A 20004-nucleotide genomic window follows, 5' to 3' on the forward strand; every position below is an offset into this window, starting at 1 on the left:
ATCATGGCCGCCGTCAAAATGGCCGCCATCACAAAATCAAAATTGCCGCCATCAAAAAAAATCATGGCCGCCGTCAAAATGGCCGCCATCACAAAATCAAAATTGCCGCCATCAAAAAAATCATGGCCGCCATCACAAAATCAAAATTGCCGCCATCAAAAAAAAATCATGGCCGCCATCAAAAAATCAAAATTGCCGCCATCAAAAAAAATCAAAATGGTCGCCATCAAACTTCCAGAATTCAACGTCGCACCGAAATCCTTTGACCGCATGCCGCTCACCGTCGGACGATTCCGATACAATAAATTCTATTAATATTTTTTTCGAATGTGAAATTTTCTCTCTGGGGGTAAACTATTAGCGCGAAAGTTTACGGGTCGTCATCGGCATTCCCTGTCTATCTAATTGCGATGTCACCATCCGGTCGATTAACGTAAAAGAATGTATTCGAAGTACGTGGAAAATATTATTTTTCGCCTAGGGCAAACTATTGGCTATATATCAAAAAAATCATGGCCGCCGTCAAAATGGCCGCCATCACAAAATCAAAATTGCCGCCATCAAAAAAAAATCATGGCCACCGTCAAAATGGCCGCCATCAAAAAATCAAAATTGCCGCCATCACAAAATCAAAATTTCCGCCATCAAAAATGGCCGCCGTCGAAATGGTCGCCATCAAAAAATCAAAATTGCCGCCATCGAAAAAATCAAAATGGCCGCCATCAAAAAAATCAAAATGGCTGCCACCAAAATGGCCGACGTCGAAATGACCGCTATTTTCAAAATGGCCGCCGTGGGCACATCAGCCGGTAACGTCACATGGTTACGTCACCTGGTTATGTATTCGAAGTACGTGGAAAATATTATTTTTGCCTGGGGCAAACTATTGGCTATATAGGCGGACTGGTCGGCTTGGTCGGTAAAGAAGGTGTTTCTATCCAGAACCGGCCTTGCATATCCACTGATATCGCTCACTTTCGGCATTTATCACACAATATACCATTCTTGCTTTGGAACCCTGATACCCTATTCATTCCTCGGCTAGCTTCTATTACTACAAGCTCTGGCTGCTTGCTTCATTCTCATAGTGATCCGTACGCTCAACAGTAGCATTAGATTGTTCTTTAGAATGCTGTTTGAAAATTTGTGGCGATAGTGTATCATGCAAGCGCCAAGAGATAGCATCAAAATGCCACTTTACGAAAAGTACGGTAATTTTGCTACTGAAAATGAGTTTCATAACCCGCGCGTAATAACTAACACTACAGGCTTTCATGTACTTCTTTCAACAGCTCGTAACTCGTGATTAGAGCTGCACATTTTTTGAATGCGCTAATTGTTTTTGGTCAAAATGATCAATATATTAACTCTGTAAAACTTTAATGTCATAACTTAGGAAACAGTATTCCAAAACTTACCTCTTTCATCCAGATGTTAACCAGATCTTCCCGATAATTAGAAACAAATGGCCCTAAGTATGATATGAACGCCGTTGATATGAGGCAATCGCCAGGAAGCCGGTCAAATAATTTTTCCAGAATGAGTACTGTTTCCTGCCATCGAACACGTTCTCCAGAAAGACCATCCACCAGCATAGCAGCCCGTTCCAGTTTCAGTTTCAGCAGCTCAGCCTATAAATTACAAGTTGGTATTCGCAAAATATGGTGTTGCAACTTATATTTCTATAAAGAATGTCAAAACTACTAATCAATTATTTCCAAAGACAATCCTTGTCCTGGCGAAATAGTGTAAAAAGCAGTACCTGAGTGATTAGATCTTCTTTCTCCTGCATTTTTTGATCATAAGTTTGTTGTAATATGTCCAATTCTTCACGTAATTTTTGCAACTGAGTCTTTGCCTCAGCTAACGCTGATTCCTTCTGTCGCAAAGACTCTAACGCAGATTCCAGTTTATCTCTTTTAGGCGCTACAATTCTGTTAAGTAGTTCGATGTTAATACAAAGTCGATGAGCGCAGAAATCGAAATGGCCACGTAAGATAAGTGTATATTGAATACTTATTCCCTTAAATTTTTGGTTGATATATGCATACCTAATATGAAATACAAGTAATACACGAGGGTGACTTCGCCGATTTTCAAACAAACTTGTACATGGGGATCAGCTATCAAAATCGCCGTTTGATCAGCTAATAGTACAAGATCAAATGGACCACTCGAATCAGCGGGTTGACACGAACTACCCCTTTCACATTCTTATTCGAATACCCGAATCATGATCATACTATAACAGCATAAATAAATTTTATTACATAATAAATGAAATTGAGTCGTAAGAATGGTAGCACAGAGCATAATAATTACAAACGAAAATACTGGTGAATTTTAGTTAACCTCAAAAATCGTTTCAATTTCTCATGCTAGCGAATGCTGTCGGACATTGTGCAGATTAAAATATCTATCAAAAAGAATTGTGAAACGTGATTATAATACGTGAAAATAAAAAAATAAAAATCATCTACCATTAGATGCTGGGTGCATAATTGCGACCATAAGAAAACAACCCGTGGTTATGATTTTTTCAGTATTTCCAACCACTCCTCAAAGCTTTGTATTGCATTCGTAAATTAAGATAAAAATTTTGTAAAATAACGTAAATTTTATGGTATAAATAACAGAGGTCTGAGGATACTTTTTTATTTTTATTAAATGACGAATCATTTTAAGAAATTTTAAAATATCATAAGAATTATTTTTAAATGATTTTTGAAAAGTTTCAATTGCTTTATATTAATACTGAATGGATTTATTGAAAAATTTTCTTATTTGTCAGAGATCTGCTACTTTCAATTTCACAGAAATCAATTATTACGATTCTGACAATTGATTTAATTTTAGGTGTAAGGAGTAGCTAAGAGTTGTAAGTGTTTTTGTTCCTGGATCTATCAATAAGTCAACTTGCAGCTGTGCGATTTATTTCTGGTTGTCGCTATAATAAAGTAATTTTGAATTACCAAAATCAGGAAGAAAATTATGTAAAAATGTCATTTCCTCGATTTTCAGTGAATATACAGTACCTTTGTCTGAATCGAAAGTGAAGGAATTTTCAGCGAGTGCACCATTCCAACAAGAAGCAATGAAATTGAAGTCATATAATTCTAATTCTGAACGATACTGAGAACAATAACCATTGAACTAATAGCTCATTTTTATAGATGAAAAACATAACACTAAGTAAATTTTTTGAAGCTTTTAATCTGTAAATATCATGTACTCCGGCGTATTTTTAGTGACTTCAGTATTGGTTTTTTTTTTTTTTTTTCTATAATGAAATTAATACACGATATTCATTTTTATTTTCCCTAGAAGTGCGACTACCTATAAAAGATATTGATGAGGCAGCTCGACATTCATTCCATAATATGTTTATTCAACTTGAAAATAAACAATCAATTAAAGAACCAAACTCACGGTCTGACAAAGTAAAGAAAACGAATACGTGGTGATGTTACTTATATGTATATAGAATCACCGATTGCCTCAAAAGAAATAGCAACTCTAGTAGTATGGATATGAGAGTTCTATCTCGAAGATGGCTGGTCTCCCCTCTTGCTTCCCCCTGAATCCGCGGCGCTGACCCATTGACCCCCTCGGCCCGCGGCGCACCCCCCTCGCTAGCCCTCCCCCTTTGATCATTTTCGAGGTTTGCCGCAAGATGCCTATTTTCATGGGATTTGACACACACACACACAAAATAATTCCTGTCGAGACTTGATCGAAACAAACCTCGAAAATGATCAAAGGGGCGTGGGAGCGAGGGGGGTGCGCCGCGGGCCGAGGGGGTCAATGGGGCAGCGCTGCGGGCCGCGGGGGAGTGAGAGGGGAGCTAGCGAGAGCTAGGGGCCAGCTAGGAGGGAGCGCCGCTATCTTTGAGTTTGAACTCTCGTATCTATACTATCAACTCTGTCACCTTACAGTAGCGGGATTCCGTCATTCTGTAGCGACGATTATCGCTATCGTTAACGCCTCCTATTGACAATTGTCGCTAATGGTGATTCTGTAAGACGCAGTTAACGATATTTGTCGCTAGTTCGAATCGTTAGGTTACGATAATTATCGGTCAGCTAGCGATGGATATGGAAGTCTCGCTAAGGCGTAACGATAATCAGTGAAACAGTGGACGATAGTATTGGTGCAACAACGTGTCAATGTGTTGCGCGTGAATTTTTCTTTAGCCTTCAAAATAGTATTCAGATTTAAAAAGGATTGAAAATTTTATCATGCAAGTGAATATGAAGATCCACTTTAACAAGCAATTATTTTTTTCAGCACAATAATATAGTCGTTTTAACGTTCTCCATGAAACGGTGTTCATTATCCAAGTAATTATATAACATTCACAAACATACTTTTAAGGTTACGTTGACTCAATTCTTAACATCTTCTCAAATATACAAGTTCATTTATGAGATATCGTAAGGGTTGATTTAATAATAGTATTCAATCAAATCTCTCGGTAGCTTTTTAATATAAAAAGTAACAAGTTTATTTTTTATTCGCCGTAGAATAGATTAAATAATAATATGTAATCAACTCTTTCGATGCTGAGAAATAGACTTATGAAGAGGGCTCAGTCAAAGTAACCTAAAAAAATATTTCTGAATCTTATACAATCACTTGGATAGAGTGATTCTAGTCATTAAAGATGACAAAAAAAGGACATAAGGCCTTTTCTTTAAATTAGTTTAGTTGATTATAACATTTATATAGTTATATAGTACTCAAAGTAGCTAAAACCATTGGAACAGTTTGGGCTCAGTATACTTGCACTGTTCCATTTTTTTCCATTTTTGATTAATCGGAGAAAAGTTTTTTTATACAACGCGAGGAAAGATCACGGCAAAGATGTAGATTTTGTTTGCGTTCACAAATAATCTATCCGAAGTTACTAGATTTTTTGTGATAATATCTGCGACGTTGTCAAATTTGCTGAAAGTCTATCGACATTCATCGATACGCCTGTGACTGGTTTTGCATCGATGAATATCGTTACGTCTAAGTTACGGAATCACCTTACGTCGCTAGCATCGTCGATGCAAGCGACAACTGTCGCTAGCTAGCGACAGCGATAATTGTCGGTAGAGAGTTACAGAATCCCGCTACAGGCCGACGCTACTTGTGGTGAGTAATTGTGGTGAGTAACAGCTATATATTGTTATTCAATTTTTAAATATTATTGTAACATTATTTATTATATAAATGGAATTATGAATATTAATTATAGTTTGATATTTTTCGATGCATAGGAGGAGGACGATATATTCCCTTCAGAGTTATCATCGCTAAATAAAACGGACCGTATTAATGAATCTACATCATAGCCAATGCCCTACAATGCGAAATCTGTTAAGCTAAAAACTAGTGAACAATCCATTCTATCACTCAAGGCATCTTACTTGTCAATGGTTTCGAAACAGAGAATCGAAGCTGGAAACAATTCATTGATTACGATACTGACAACGGCAAAAAAATTATTCAAGTTCGACTTTTAGGTGAAGCTTTTTTTTTTATTTTCTATATTTATTTTGATTCCACTGAAATATTCTTCTTTAAATAATTAAAAAGCATCGTTGAATGATTTTTTTTTTTCATGCTTACTACATCAAATTTTCGGAAATACATTATTCAACGTTTACACCTTCTTAGAATTGATCAAAACTCACGGTGGTAAACCATTACGATTTGAAGGCAAAAGTGATTCTTTCTTCGAATCAGCTGACGAAAAAGGGATCCTGGTAAGAAAAAATCCAATGCTAAAATGTTCCAAAAAGAAATGATGACAGTATGCAGCTAAATAGAAGGTGTAATTCATTTATTGAGATGCTGCTAAACTGAATTTACAAGCTGCACTGGCCTGCGGCAAAGAAATATTTTTGCAACTCGAGAAAACTTTGGATTTATATCATTCAAAAATCAAAAGCTAGTTATTAGCGCAAGAATTGCAAAATTTAAATAAGCTTTGTAATACCAAAGTGAAAAGAAATACAAAAATAAAGTCTCATAAGTCTATGAGATTTTATAAATGTACTTGTCGATTTCAATTTTTCTTTTTTTGTAAATAGTTTAAATATAAAGATTTTGCATTTTTGATCTCAAATTTGCTTATACTTATTTGAATAGAATACATAATAATTAAGAACATTTTTCTGACGACGTAATTTCTGATTTCATAACAGCAGAAACAAAAGGCTTCTATCCAAGTAATGTAAAAAAGTGTTTTCTAAAAAAATTGCTCACGAAGTAACTCTGTAGCAGCTGCGTAGTATTTTTATTTGAAAGAAATATGGACTGATGTATTCACAAAAGTGGGTTTTCGAATCAAATTCTAGAATTTATAAGTCATTCGATTAATGTTTTTAATTTCCAGATAAGCGCGAAATTATACAAGCTTGATATCGTTGAAAAAAGCATATCAGTAATTGAAATATTCTTCGATGTCAAATGGATTATATGCAAGAGAATTGATCATGCTGAAAATCTACGATACTACGTGGTAAATAATTTAGTAAGTTTCCTTTTTTATATAGGTAAAATGTCGGCAGAGGAATGACGGGTTAAAACAAGTAGAATTCCGGTCCGCAAGTGTATCAAAAATTACTCAACCAAAAGAGGTAGCTAAACGAGTCAAAACAATTTGACACTCTTCTATATTAATCACATAACATATTATTATTTACCTTGGTGACAATATTCTTGATAATCATCCTTTTGTTTTCATATCCAAAAAAAAAAACACATCTGGGAACGTTGGTTGCATTTTTTCAAGTATATAAGTAGTGTATATATGACAGTTGTGGACCACCCCCCCCTCCCCCCTCCCCCTTCGCTCCCCCCTCTACCCCCCCTCGCTCGCTCCTCGCTCCACCCCCCGAATCGGCGGCGCTACCCCCCCCCCGCGCTGATCATTTTCGCGGCCGCAAGATGGCTATTCTCAAGGGATTTGACACACACACACACACACACACACATCCACACACACACACACTAAATAATTCCTGTCGAGACTTGTTTTCCGCCGAACGTCATAAACGTAGGTATTCGGGGCCCCGATTTTTTATACCTGCACCGCCTGCTTTTTGTTGACCGATTTCCATTACATGCTTGGGAAACTATACATTGCTACTTTACTCGCGGCATTTGCGTGGATTTTTATACTTAGGTGGGCATCCATCGTAGGCGGAGGTGGGTTCGTGGAGAGGGGGAGAGGGTGAAAACCTGTTCCAACACGCTTTTAGACAAGATGCAGCTGCGGAAGCGGGTCACTTCAAACGAGCAATAAAACCCAAAAATTTGGGGATGGGGGGATGGGTAAAGGCTGGGCCCAGTCGTCTCTGACGCTATTTTTCTTTCCGAGATGCGCAGAACGCAGTGCGAATTCCTGTCGAGACTTGTCCACTGAAAAATTGTAGTGGGGGGTGCAATGGAAAAAATTGTAGTGGGGGGTGGGTGGTATATAAAGCGTCCGTCTACCGTGATCGTCACTCTGTTCTCATCGTATTCTCATTGTGAACTGTTCTCGCTTGTGAAATAACCTCGAAACGCGATGGATCTAGCAAAAGTTAACCACATCAGCCGCCTGGAGAATCTGCCAACCAAGAAGATGTCGGAACTCGAAATTGGGGGGGTGTATGACGTCATCGGGTTACGACTGGTCAAAACAAAATTCGGGGTACGTGTTCTGGCGACGATCAATGGAGAATACAACGTCTTCTTACCACCGAGAATCGCAAGAGTTCTACAAGAAGATTCCAGTCAGCTGACTGAAATGTGTAGCATGGCGGGGGAAAATCGTCGGCAAATGAAATACCTTGGTGGAGAATTCAACAAGTTTGAATTTTCATGCAGTTATGCGCCTTAAATGAACTATGCGACCCCCCTCTACTTCCACAAAATTCATCCACGAGGGGATAAAAGCGGGTGTGCTGGAGATGGAATAGTCAGTCTTCCACACACCATCCGTCAGTACATAATCGAGCGCAACATTCTCACTCCTCAACATGGCGATGATCCTAGACGTGCAATGTTTTATAGGTCATAACATGAAGTTTGTACCCAAGGAAGTCGCAGTCATGAATGTAAACGGGTCGGGTCTGGATTACATCATTTTCAAGCCGCCCTATGATTTGGCAAGCTTACCACTTGAATTTAGAGCTATCAATGTATGGTTGACACGCAATCACCACGGAATATCATGGAATGCGGGCAACAAATCTCACGAGGATGTGACAAAGATTGTGAGAAAAATGGTTGGAAATGCGTGTTACGTATACGTCAAAGGGGCGGAGAAGAAAGCATGGCTGACGGAGATTGCCGATGGTACAACGAGGATTATTAATATGGAAGATTTGCATATCATACCCCCCTCAATGGAAAAATTGAGGTATATGGAAGCGGCACCGTGGCATGACGCGAACCATGGATACTCTCCAGCGAATAACCTCCAGCAAGCAACAGCGCTAGGCTCAATTTGGTATGATGACAACTCTGAATACATCCCGGCATACAATTGCGCCTTTGAAAATGTGCAGCGACTAAGGAGTTGGTATTCGAAGGAGTGTACCAGCTCCCTCGAGAAATCCTTCTGTCTGTACACAGAACTGGGTGGTTTAAGTGCAATGATGTCCGAGGATATAGCTTTTTTACCAAAAGAATTCATTCGCACGTTCGCATCAAACTCCATCAATGATGCGTGGGATAAACTACCAGAGAATATGAAAATGGACTACGTCATCGCAAGTTTCCGCAGATGTAGCGTACATTACACACCAGGACCCGATGGCAATATCGTGGATGGACCGAATCCTCTAATTAAAGACTGTCTAGGTTGCAATCGTGTGTATAGATAATATGGACAATATTTACCAAAATAACATATATATTACAGTATATACAATTATATTCGTGTTTATATGTAGAATATACATAGAATTAAAAAAATTTACTATTCGATAAAATTATAATCTAGAAATAGGATACATTACAAATATATATCATTATAACTTTCACCCATTCTCGTTACACAAAATGTTAATGTTATAAATTTTTACATGTGAAAAATATGTGATCAATAATTATGAATTTAGCGTGGTTTATTCCCCTCATCCGTATCCTCATCGTCATCATCATCGCTATTTTCGACATGTATAATTATTACGATAGTTTCATTCACCCGTTTTTTTCTACAATTATTGTATCGTATACTACCAGCTTTTCGTTTGCCGATATTTCTCTCGTTGCATACCCGACGCTAATATGGTTGGGGATGTGCAGGCTCGGACTTGTTCGCTATAAAGAGTCGTAAAACCCAAAACTGTGTGTACACATACCATCCGGTGAAGGGTCGGCAAGACAAGATTTTTCTCACGCCAAACACTGTTCGCTACCCGCTTTTCGTTTGCAGATTTTTTTCTCGTTGCATACCCCACGCTAATATGGTTGGGGATGTGCAGGCTCGAACTTGTTCGCTATAAAGAGTCGTAAAACCCAAAACTGTGTGTACACATACCATCCGGTGAAGGGTCGGCAAGACAAGATTTTTCTCACGCCAAACACTGTTCGCTACCTGCTTTTCGTTTGCAGATTTTTTTCTCGTTGCATACCCTCCGCTAATATGGTTGGTGATGTGCAGGCTCGGACTTGCTCGCTATAAAGAGTCGTAAAACCCAAAATTGTGTGTACACATACCATCCGGTGAAGGGTCGGCAAGACAAGATTTTTCTCACGCCAAACACTGCGTACTACCGGCTTTTCGTTTGCCGATTTTTTTCTCGTTGCATACCCTACGCTGATATGGTTGGGGATGTGCAGGCCCGGACTTATTCGCTATAAAGAGTCGTAAAACCCAAAACTGTGTGTACACATACCAGCCGGTCAAGCCGAGATGTGCAGAACGCAGTGCGCATCGCATCTCTGACGTCATTTTTCCCCTCCGACAGCGCAGAACGCAGTGCGCATCGCATCTCTGACGTCATTTTTCCCCTCCGACAGCGCAGAACGCAGTGCGCATCGCATCTCTGACGTCATTTTTCCCTCCGATATGCGCAGAACGCAGTGCGCATCGCATCTCTGACGCCATTTTTTCCTCCGATATGCACAGAACGCAGTGCACACCGCATCTCTGACGCCATTTTTCCCTCCGATATGCACAGAACGCAGTGTGCACCGCATCTCTGACGTCATTTCTCCCTCCGATATGCGCAGAACGCAGTGCGCACCGTCCCCAAATTCTTGCGATCCATCGGCCTATATATAAGCTCAACGCATCCGATGCAGACTCATCAGTCTTACACAATACGTGCAAGTCAAAAGCCTATAATTTTCATTTCTCTTGCATACAATTGTTGCCTATAACCGTCAAAGTCATGGCAGTCGAAGCGTATATGGGACTTGCAGAGCAGATGGAGGGGACTTACAACTTGCTAAGAGAGCAACCACCCGGAGAAGAGAATGACGCCGTAATCAATCATTGGGTTGATATTGGAATTGCGAATATCCAAGTTCTGCGCGATATTTCCATGCAACGAGGAACAACCGTTGGTGCGAAAATACGGATTCAACATACGATCGCACTCCTGCAATCTTGGGTGACGAAGATCAAGCAGTTACAGCAGCGCACAGTGGTGACGAGTGGAAATATCGGTACTCCTGCGGGTGTACAATGGGACGACGTGGATAGCGCTTTTGCCAGCCGAATCAGAACAGGGGTTGTCACGAATCTCCATCATAAAAATTTGGACGCCTTCCTGGACGATGTGCAGCGCGTCGTCACCAAAAAGTTGGAGCTGATACTGCGCGAGGAGGGAAATGTGAAGGTTAACATCATATTATCATGCAAATTCGAAAATGCCAAGCATGAAGAGATATCCACCGAAGTCAAGAGTTTCAACACCTCCAACGTAGCGATTCTCCTCCCATCAAGCGATATAAATGGTTGCTTCATACGTGCACGGGGTGATCTGCAGTCAAAGGTGGAAGATTTCGAGCAACGCGATTCCGGCTGGAGTATGATTGAGATCCTTAACCTCGCCGTGAATATCAATCGCTACCAGCCTCTCGCCGCGGGGGCTTCAACATTCGTCGAGCTGTTCCAAGACATTCGACATAAAAAGGCTGTGATCAACGTGAGGAACGAGGACGGAAGATGCTTTCTCTGGTCCGTCATAGCAGCTCTCCACCCGGTCAACACCCACACCGATAAGGCTAGCCGTTATCATCGATATATTTCCGAGTTGGACTGTACAGGTATCAAATTCCCTGCTACTCTACATGATGTGAAAAAGCTTGAGAGATTGAATAATTTGCGCATCAATGTATACGGTATAGAATCTCAAACTTTTTCGCATCATGCAAAATGAAATAATAGCGTCATCGTGCCAATTTATTTGAGTCAAAATTTGCATAGCGTAAACATTGACACGATCCATCTTCTAATGGTTGAGAGTAATCCGGAAGACGATATGACTGGTGAGTTTGCACCGAGATTCCACTTTGCTTGGATTAAAGATCTTTCCCGATTGGTGAGCAAACAATTGTCTGATCATGATGGTCGACTGTTTTTATGTGACAGATGTTTGCGCCACTTCAGCGTGAAACATGCCTACGACAATCACCGACAAGATTGTATTACGCTAAATAAAGTACGCATGGAGTTTCCCAAGTGTAAAGATTTGGTATTTCCCAATTTTCGAAACAAGGGCACCGTTCCATTTGTCGTATACGCCGTTCTCGAATGTATATTAATCCCTGAACCTGTAGATGAATTTGAAACTCGCAAGACTTGTGAAATTCAAAAGCATATCCCGCACAGTGTAGCGTACTATGTACATTGCGCGTACGATGAGACTTTATCGGGGTTCCACGGTAAACGCGGTGTCGATTGCATAGATTGGTTTATGCAACAGCTTAAAGATTTATTAATTCAAGTAGAGTCACGCATCAGAAACATCATTCCGATGAAGTCTCTTACCCAAGTGCAACGCGATCGTCACATGCGCGCAAAGAATTGTTATATTTGTGAAAAACCGTTTACGCCTGAGGAGAAAAAGTGTTACGATCACTGTCACTTCACGGGTAAATATCGTGGTCCTGCTCATAATCGGTGTAATTTGAATTTCAGAGAGTCGCACACAATTCCAATAGTTTTCCACAATTTGTCCGGTTACGATTCTCACTTTTTAATAAAATCCCTCACGTCAACTTTTCCCGGAGAAATTACACTGCTACCCATAAATAAGGAAAAATATCTATCCTTCACGAAACGCGTCGATGGAACAATGATGCACTTGAGATTCATCGATTCGTTCCGATTTATGGCTAGCAGCATCGATAAACTTTCCACATATTTGACCGATACCGATAAACGCATAACACGCAAATTTTATAATAACCCGACTCAGTTCAGTTTGATGACCCGCGAAGGTGTTTTTCCCTATGAATACGTCGATTGTTGGGGGAAACTCGATGAACCGCGATTACCTGCAAAGAAGCATTTCTACTCGCACCTCTGCGATGCAAATATTTCAGACACCGATTACGAGCACGCGAAAACTGTTTGGAGGGAATTCCATTTAGAGTCATTGGGAGGCTATTCAGATTTATATTTAAAGACCGATGTTCTTTTGCTTGCCGATATTTTCGAAAATTTCCGCGCTAGCTGCTTCAAAACATACGATTTAGATCCGTTGCACATCTACACAGCATCGGGACTTGCTTTCGACGCTACACTCAAATACACGGGGGTAAATTTACAACTTTTAGACAATCCTGAAATGGTGTTACTCATTGAAAGGAGCATTAAAGGCGGCGTAGCGCAGTTCTCTAATCGACACGCTCGGGCCAATAACAGGTTTATGGGTGAAGATTTTGATCCAAACAAAGCGGAGTCATACCTCACGTATTTTGACGTGAATAATCTGTACGGTGTAGCTATGAGCGTGCATTTACCAGTCGGCTCGTTCAAGTGGGAGTATGAGCATGTTGATATAACAAACCACCCGATCGATTCACCGATCGGTTACTTTCTGGAGGTAGATTTGGACTATCCTGCAGAACTCCACGAGGATCACAAAGACTTGCCTCTTTGTCCCGAGCAGTTTACTCCTCCAGGTGGTAAAAACGCCAAACTCGCGACTACCCTCTACCCCAAAACAAAGTATATATTAAACTATAGAAATTTGAAGCAGTGTTTGAGTTTAAGATTAAAAGTAACGAAAGTGCACAGAGTTTTAAAGTTTGCACAATCTCGATGGCGCGAACCTTACGTCACGCTCAATACGGACATGCGCAAGCGGTCTAGGAATGAATTTGAGAAAAACTTTTACAAACTCATAAATAACGCGTTGTTCGGCAAGACTATGGAGAACGTGCGAAATCATAAAGATGTAAAATTGGTCACAAAATGGGAGGGACGCGGTGGTGCGAGAGCGCTTATTGCCAGGGCAAACTTTCACAGCTGCACCGTATTTGGCGCTGATATGGTCATCATTGAAATGAATCGCGTCAAAGTTCGCTTCGCTTAACCTATTTACGTCGGTGCATAGATTCTAGATCTGTCAAAAATCATTCTTTACGATTTTCACTATAATTTTGTGAAATCCAACTTTTCGAACAGCGAGGTCAAATTGTTGTATACCGACACAGACAGCCCTATTTATCAATTTAACGTATCGAACATCTACGATATCATCAAACGTGATGTGGATACAATGTTTGATACCTCTGACTATCCGCCCGACAATGTGTATGGCATCCCGCTTAAAAACAAGAAACGACTAGGGCTGATAAAGGATGAAAATAATGGTAAAATTATGACAGAGTTTGTGGGACTGCGAGCAAAGCTGTACACATTTACTACGATGGGTGAGGATGGGGAAAAATATGACGGTGGCGTAAAAGTGAGTAAGCGCGCCAAGGGTGTAAGAAATTCATCGATAAATAGCATCACGTTTGATGATTATAAGCGCTGTCTGATGGCTTACCGAGAGTTGACTCTTCCACAGTATTCAATACGCAGAAAAAAACATAAAGTAAGCACGATCGTACAAAAAAAATTGGCTCTGAGTTGGCAGGATGACAAGCGGCAATTGATACCTGGACAGACCGACACCGTACCTTGGGGGTTTGTCCCAGCCCCCCAATAGCTATGGGATAAATTGTAGACGTAGAATTGATGTAAATATTTGATGTTTGACGCCTCGAACGATCCACCATCGAGCGGAAAACGTTTCACGATCAACACGATATTTAATGGATGTCAAAATGCGAATTCATATGCTCAACAATTATTTATTTATTTATTATTAATATATCATGCAATTATTTATATTTATTCGTTTACCACGAGAAAAGTTTTCAGAAAACGAAAAAAAGTTTTCAGAAAATGAAAAAAAGTTTTCAGAAAACGAAAAAAAGGTTTTCCAAAAAATGAAATGTGTAATAATCGTATGGAAAATCGTATGGAAATCGTCGTCGTCGTCGTCGTCGTCGTCGTCGTCGTCGTTATTTTCATAGTACAGAGTATGGTACATGTGCGTACAAAGGAGATAAAATGTGGAAATATTTGTATATTCAAAATCTTTTATTGTAATTCGGAAAATACATACAAATTATGTTTCATGTCTGTTCTATTCATCCAACTATTGTGCGAACTATCAAAACCCAACCACTTCACATTGAACAGATTTCCCCGTTTGCGTAATACTTTCTCCACAAGGTAGCCGTCGGGATATTTCACTTTGGCGAGCTCTTCCTCGTAGAAGCCCCCCTCGATGGGATGATCTTGATAATCGGTAAGTTTGTAGGTGGGTGGATTAGTATTTTTCACCTCACTCACGGTGAATATTTCTGTCGTCCAATTGGGTGTATAGCCTTTTTCGAATACATTCTTGTACTTGCTGATTCGAACTCGATCGCCTACACTGAATTTCCGCGCTCGATCACTTCGTTTGATTTGCCGAGGCTTGTACACGCTACGATACAGCTGTTTTTCATTCTCCGTGCTAACATCCACCGGTTTCATCCGAATCGTGCGATGTTTGGTGTTGTTGTAGGACTTCATCAAATCATCCAAAATATTAATCCACTCGTACGATCCTTGGAGAGTAAACCGCTTCCACATTTTATTCTTCAATGTTCGATTGAAACGTTCGCATATCGACGCCTTTAAGTTGCTAAATGTCGAATACATGTTGATATTGTGATGCTTCACGAGGGCTTTGAATTCGCTGTTGTAAAATTCTTTGCCTCGATCAACGTGTAGATGTGTAGGTATACGGCTCTGGGTCAGTACTGATTTCATGGCAGCACTAACATCTTTCCCACTCTTGGACTTTATCGGCACAGCCCACGCGTACTTGGAAAATATATCGATGATTGTTAGTAGATATTTGTATCCCTTGTTGCACGAGCTGTATGCGGTCATATCGACGAGATCAGCTTGCCAGGTCTCATCCAGTCCGCGTACATCTACGAATCGGCACGGATAGTTGCGTCGAGCCTGTCTGTGAAGTTCGGCGGCTATTACAGTCTTCATTGTTCCCAACTCTTCACCCATCAATTTTTCGAATTGCTGTCCAACCACTCTGGTTCCTCAATCGATACTAATTCCCTGCTGGTCTGTCCCAACGTTGGTGTTGCCTGCTCCCCAATATGTTTGATGCGACTCAACGTATTTTCAATGATTTTGTTATTTATGCGTAGCTGTTCCAACTCCTCGTTGTGATTATGCGCGAAACTCTCAAAATTTGATTGAAAAGTATCCACAATATCCGCAGCCATAGACTGTAAAGCAGTATTGAGAACTTTTAGGGAAACGGCATCGGTGGAGTGCTGCGGATCAGCTATGTTACACAATCGTTTACCGTCCAAATCATACTGATTGTCGTTGGTGGTTTTGAATCCAACACCCGGAGGCCCTCGAATAAATTTTTTACCCCCGCCACGCTCCGAGTGTCGCCCAAATATGTCTATGCTCATCACTGGACGGTCACTGAACAAATGATGATTTTATGTTTACACGCCGCTAATAAACGATTCCAGCCTCGCGCAGCTCCTCAATAATGGAGATTATTTCGTTGGAATGGCTGGTATTGCCTGCAGCCTGTGACGCCATGAGCAGCCGGAGACGATCTACAATTTCATTTGGATCATCCCAGTAGACGTAATCGACATCTTGCTTCTCCTTTCGCGCAATCTTATAGTTGGTTAAGCCTTTACCTGATTTTTTCGGCGAGCCAACGTGTTGTGCAATGAAATTTCTATACTTTGCGCTTTTTAAATCATCTCGAAGGCTTCCATCGGCTTGGTAACGTTTCCGATGCGCATTTGTCGTCGTTACAATTTTTATATAATTATTCTTGTCCGCGTCATTTACAACCGATGCATCGGGTGATTTTTGAAACAGTAATTCGAGTAATCCAGGTGTTCTCTCATAACTTTCATTCCCCACATTGACCAGATTATCAGTGAAATTGATCGGTGTATCGCCAATCATCATACCGCTTGTCAACTTTCGAACACCGTATGTGGTATCCAAATCCCTCTTTTTACTTGAGCTGAACATTTTCAAATATTGTGCTGTGGAATCCGTTGTGTTTTTCACAGATGTACTTGTAGTAGAAATTTCACCAAACTTCAGTGTTTTATCATTTACATCCATGAAATTCCCCTCATCCATATCCTCATCCTCATCATCATCCCCGATACTCTCTTCATCTTTTTCTTCTTCTTTTTTTATTGTCACATCCGGTAGTTCCGTTTTAGTTTCACGTTTAATATGCTGCTGTCTTGAGGTATCAACCAATTTTTGCAGCGGTGTTACTAAAGGCTTGAATACCTCTCCCACAACCTGTTCGGTCGTGTCCTTGTCCAACTTGAGCATCTCATGCTTCAGCCGTATGACATCGGATGCTTTTGATATCTCACTCAATGAATCGCTACGCTTACGAATCTTGGCACTCTCCATGTTGCAGGCTCGAATGTTGCAACGAAACTGTGCGAGTTTATGTTAGTTTATGCTTATAAAGCAGTCAAACCCCTTCCTATATCGCCCCCCATTGATTTCGCTATTCTTGTCAATTACGGTAAAACTGTAATTGTCATCATTCCAGCATGCCGAGCACAAGTCTTTAAATTGCTGATACGTCATGTCCGTGTTCACATGATCGTTGTAGATATGTTTCAGATTCATATCATCCTGCCGAAATAGCACCAATAAGTTTGCATTGTCACGCACTAGGTGTTTTGGAATGCGCGCGTACGTTTGACTTAGATAAAAGCTATCGATATCGCAATGCCTGCCCATGCTGAAGTATGCTCTGACATTATCCTGCTGTTCACAAGCCACATCGTCGAAAATCATAACAGAGTTGGGGCGAGCATCTTCCGGTTTTACAACCTCATCGTTCTCGCGAAACGGGAAATAACCCACTCCCTGCACGGGTTCTAGTAACTTTCGCAAAAATTGATACTTTGGTTGGATGGAAGATTTCGAATAGACGTAGACATTTTCGAATCGCAATCCATTGCCGTGGGTGATGAGTGCGAGAAGAGCGTTAGTTTTACCGCAATTGGATGGCCCGCAAAAAATTGCTCTCACGGTATTTGGCAGCAATTTTCCATGTCGTTTTCCTATCTTCCTCTTACTACGTCGAACCATTTTATCGAAATTTGCGATAGGTAGTTTATCGGGCTGATCTTGAAATCTCATGATGCTTCGTTAGCATGACAATGAAAACTGAGATGACGGTATATAAATTCCGCCTTTTATAGAAGTCGCGTTAGTTGTTGCCCGACTATGAGGATGTGCACACGGAAGAAACGCGGTGGTGGTTTGTTAAATAAAATCATCAATCATCTCCCAGTTGAATTGCATGTGTCAGGGTATCAGTACTGCGGACCTGGAACGAAATCGGCCAAGAGGTTGGCTCGTGGAGATTTGGGGATCAATCCGCTGGATGCCGCGTGTAAAGACCACGACATTGCATACGCAAAGAATCGCGACACCGCAGCGAGAAATCTTGCCGACAACGCGCTCGCTGAGAAGGCGTGGAATCGCGTCTTGGCCAAGGACGCTAGTGTGGGTGAAAAGGCTGTAGCCTGGGGAGTCACCTACACCATGAAAGCTAAATCTAAACTCGGAATGGGCTTAGCTGCAAAGCGGTCGAAACTTGGAGCGGCTGCGAAGAAGAAATCTGGAACTGACGGGAAGAGTAAACAGCAGAAGAGAACTGTGAATCTTAAATCCATCATCACAGCAGCAAAGGTCGCCATGCGACCGAGTTATAAAGCTGTCGAGTCGGCGTTGGCGGGTGCTCGTGCGGCTGCGCGTGGGACTGGGAAAAATATTCGTATACCTCGCGTTATACCTGTGCCTGATAAAATTGGCGGCATCCTACCGTTTCTCATTCCAATTCTGGGCGGTCTAAGCGCTACTGGGGCTCTTGCGGGTGGTGCTGCGGGTATAGCTAAAGCTGTCAACGAAGCTAGTGTCAACAAACATCAGTTGAACAAGGCCAAACGGCACAATGCAACAATGGAGGCGATTGCTTTGGGCAAGGGATTATACCTGCGACCCTACCGCAGCGGAATGGGCCTGTACTTACATCTGACAAAAAACTAGTAAAGCTACCACACCGAGCTCTCACCAACATCGATTTACGCAACTATGCTAAAAATATGAAAATTTCGCATTTTCGTGGTGTTTCCATGCGGAATGATCTGCCAAAATCAGGACTAAAAATGCGAGAATCCGCAATTATCAATCTTGACGATAAAAACGGTCCAGGGACACATTGGGTTGCGTACAAGAAAAATCGTGACCAGGTTGTGTATTTCGATAGTTTCGGTGATTTGAAACCGCCTAAGGACTTGATGAGGTATCTCGGTGTTGGCAGCGTTGAGTACAATCATAAAAGGTATCAAGAATATGATACTGTGATTTGCGGCCACTTGTGTCTCAAATTTCTCAGCGAACAACTATAAAAAGACAGGTGTTACATGAGCAAGCATTAGTCATGCCGGAATCGTTGACGTTAACACTGTCAGGCACATCCTCCGTGCTGGAGGCTCAATATTTCCTCCCAATCGAGTTATCACCAGAGAAGAACTATGTTCTCGGACTCGTCGATTTCCTGACATTCAATTCAATACCCAATATTCATGAGAGGTGTAATAAATTTTACCTGAAACGAGCGGACAACAGCAGAGAGAGCATCGCGATACCCACGGGATGCTATGAAATTGAGGATATTGAAAATTTTCTACATAAGGAGCTACCCTCCGACATCACCCTCAGTCTGACAGCTAACAACAACGAGCTGAACAGTAAAGTTACATGCAATCATGTGGTAGACTTTAAGCCCAAAGATTTGATCGGCCGATCATTGGGATTTAAGGCGGTAGAGCTATCGCGAAACGTTACTCATAAATCTGAATTACCCGTAGCCATACTGAAGGTTAATACTTTACGCGTTGAGTGTAGCATAACCACAGGGGCGTACATAAACGGGCGTCAAGCTCACACGATTCACGAATTTTTCCCAACCGTTATATCCGGATATAAGATTGTCGAAGTGCCTACCAACGTCATTTGCCTGCCAATCTCCGTACAGTCGATACATCATTTACAGCTGAGAATAGTCGATCAAGACGACGAGCTCATTAATTTTCGCGGCGAAACGATTACTGTACGTTTACGCGTGAAATCACTCAAATAATGGGAATCGTGTTTGAGACGAGAAAGTCGGGCAAAAGTTATAAAACTCAAACGTCATGGCCAAAAATCGCCAGTCGCCCGACACCTCTGACAACGTTCACACCGCCTACGAGACTGACACCTCTGAACGTTCGGTTTCTCCAGAGCCTAGGTCTTCGATTACGTGGAAATTTTGGAAAATAAAAATTCGTGTTCGCTGCATCCTGTGTGTGTTACCATGGAAGAAATAATAAGAATACAGAAACCTGTGGTATTCGACGAATCGATCGCGCACT

General features: G+C 41.2%; 1 protein-coding gene across 1 annotated transcript in view; it reads right to left on the bottom strand.

Annotated features, from left to right (window-relative positions):
• Positions 1-20004, bottom strand: part of LOC107227614 (dynein axonemal heavy chain 2) — a 732784-nt gene that overhangs the window by 112324 nt on the left and 600456 nt on the right. Inside the window, exons 36-37 of the mRNA XM_046746102.1 lie at positions 1763-1934; positions 1419-1631 (exon numbers count right to left, since the gene is read on the bottom strand). Coding sequence (XP_046602058.1) covers positions 1419-1631; positions 1763-1934 — 385 coding nt within the window. The remainder of the gene's footprint in view (positions 1-1418; positions 1632-1762; positions 1935-20004) is intronic.

This window comes from Neodiprion lecontei, chromosome 7 (assembly GCF_021901455.1).
Source record: "Neodiprion lecontei isolate iyNeoLeco1 chromosome 7, iyNeoLeco1.1, whole genome shotgun sequence".
Lineage (NCBI taxonomy): Eukaryota > Metazoa > Arthropoda > Insecta > Hymenoptera > Diprionidae > Neodiprion > Neodiprion lecontei.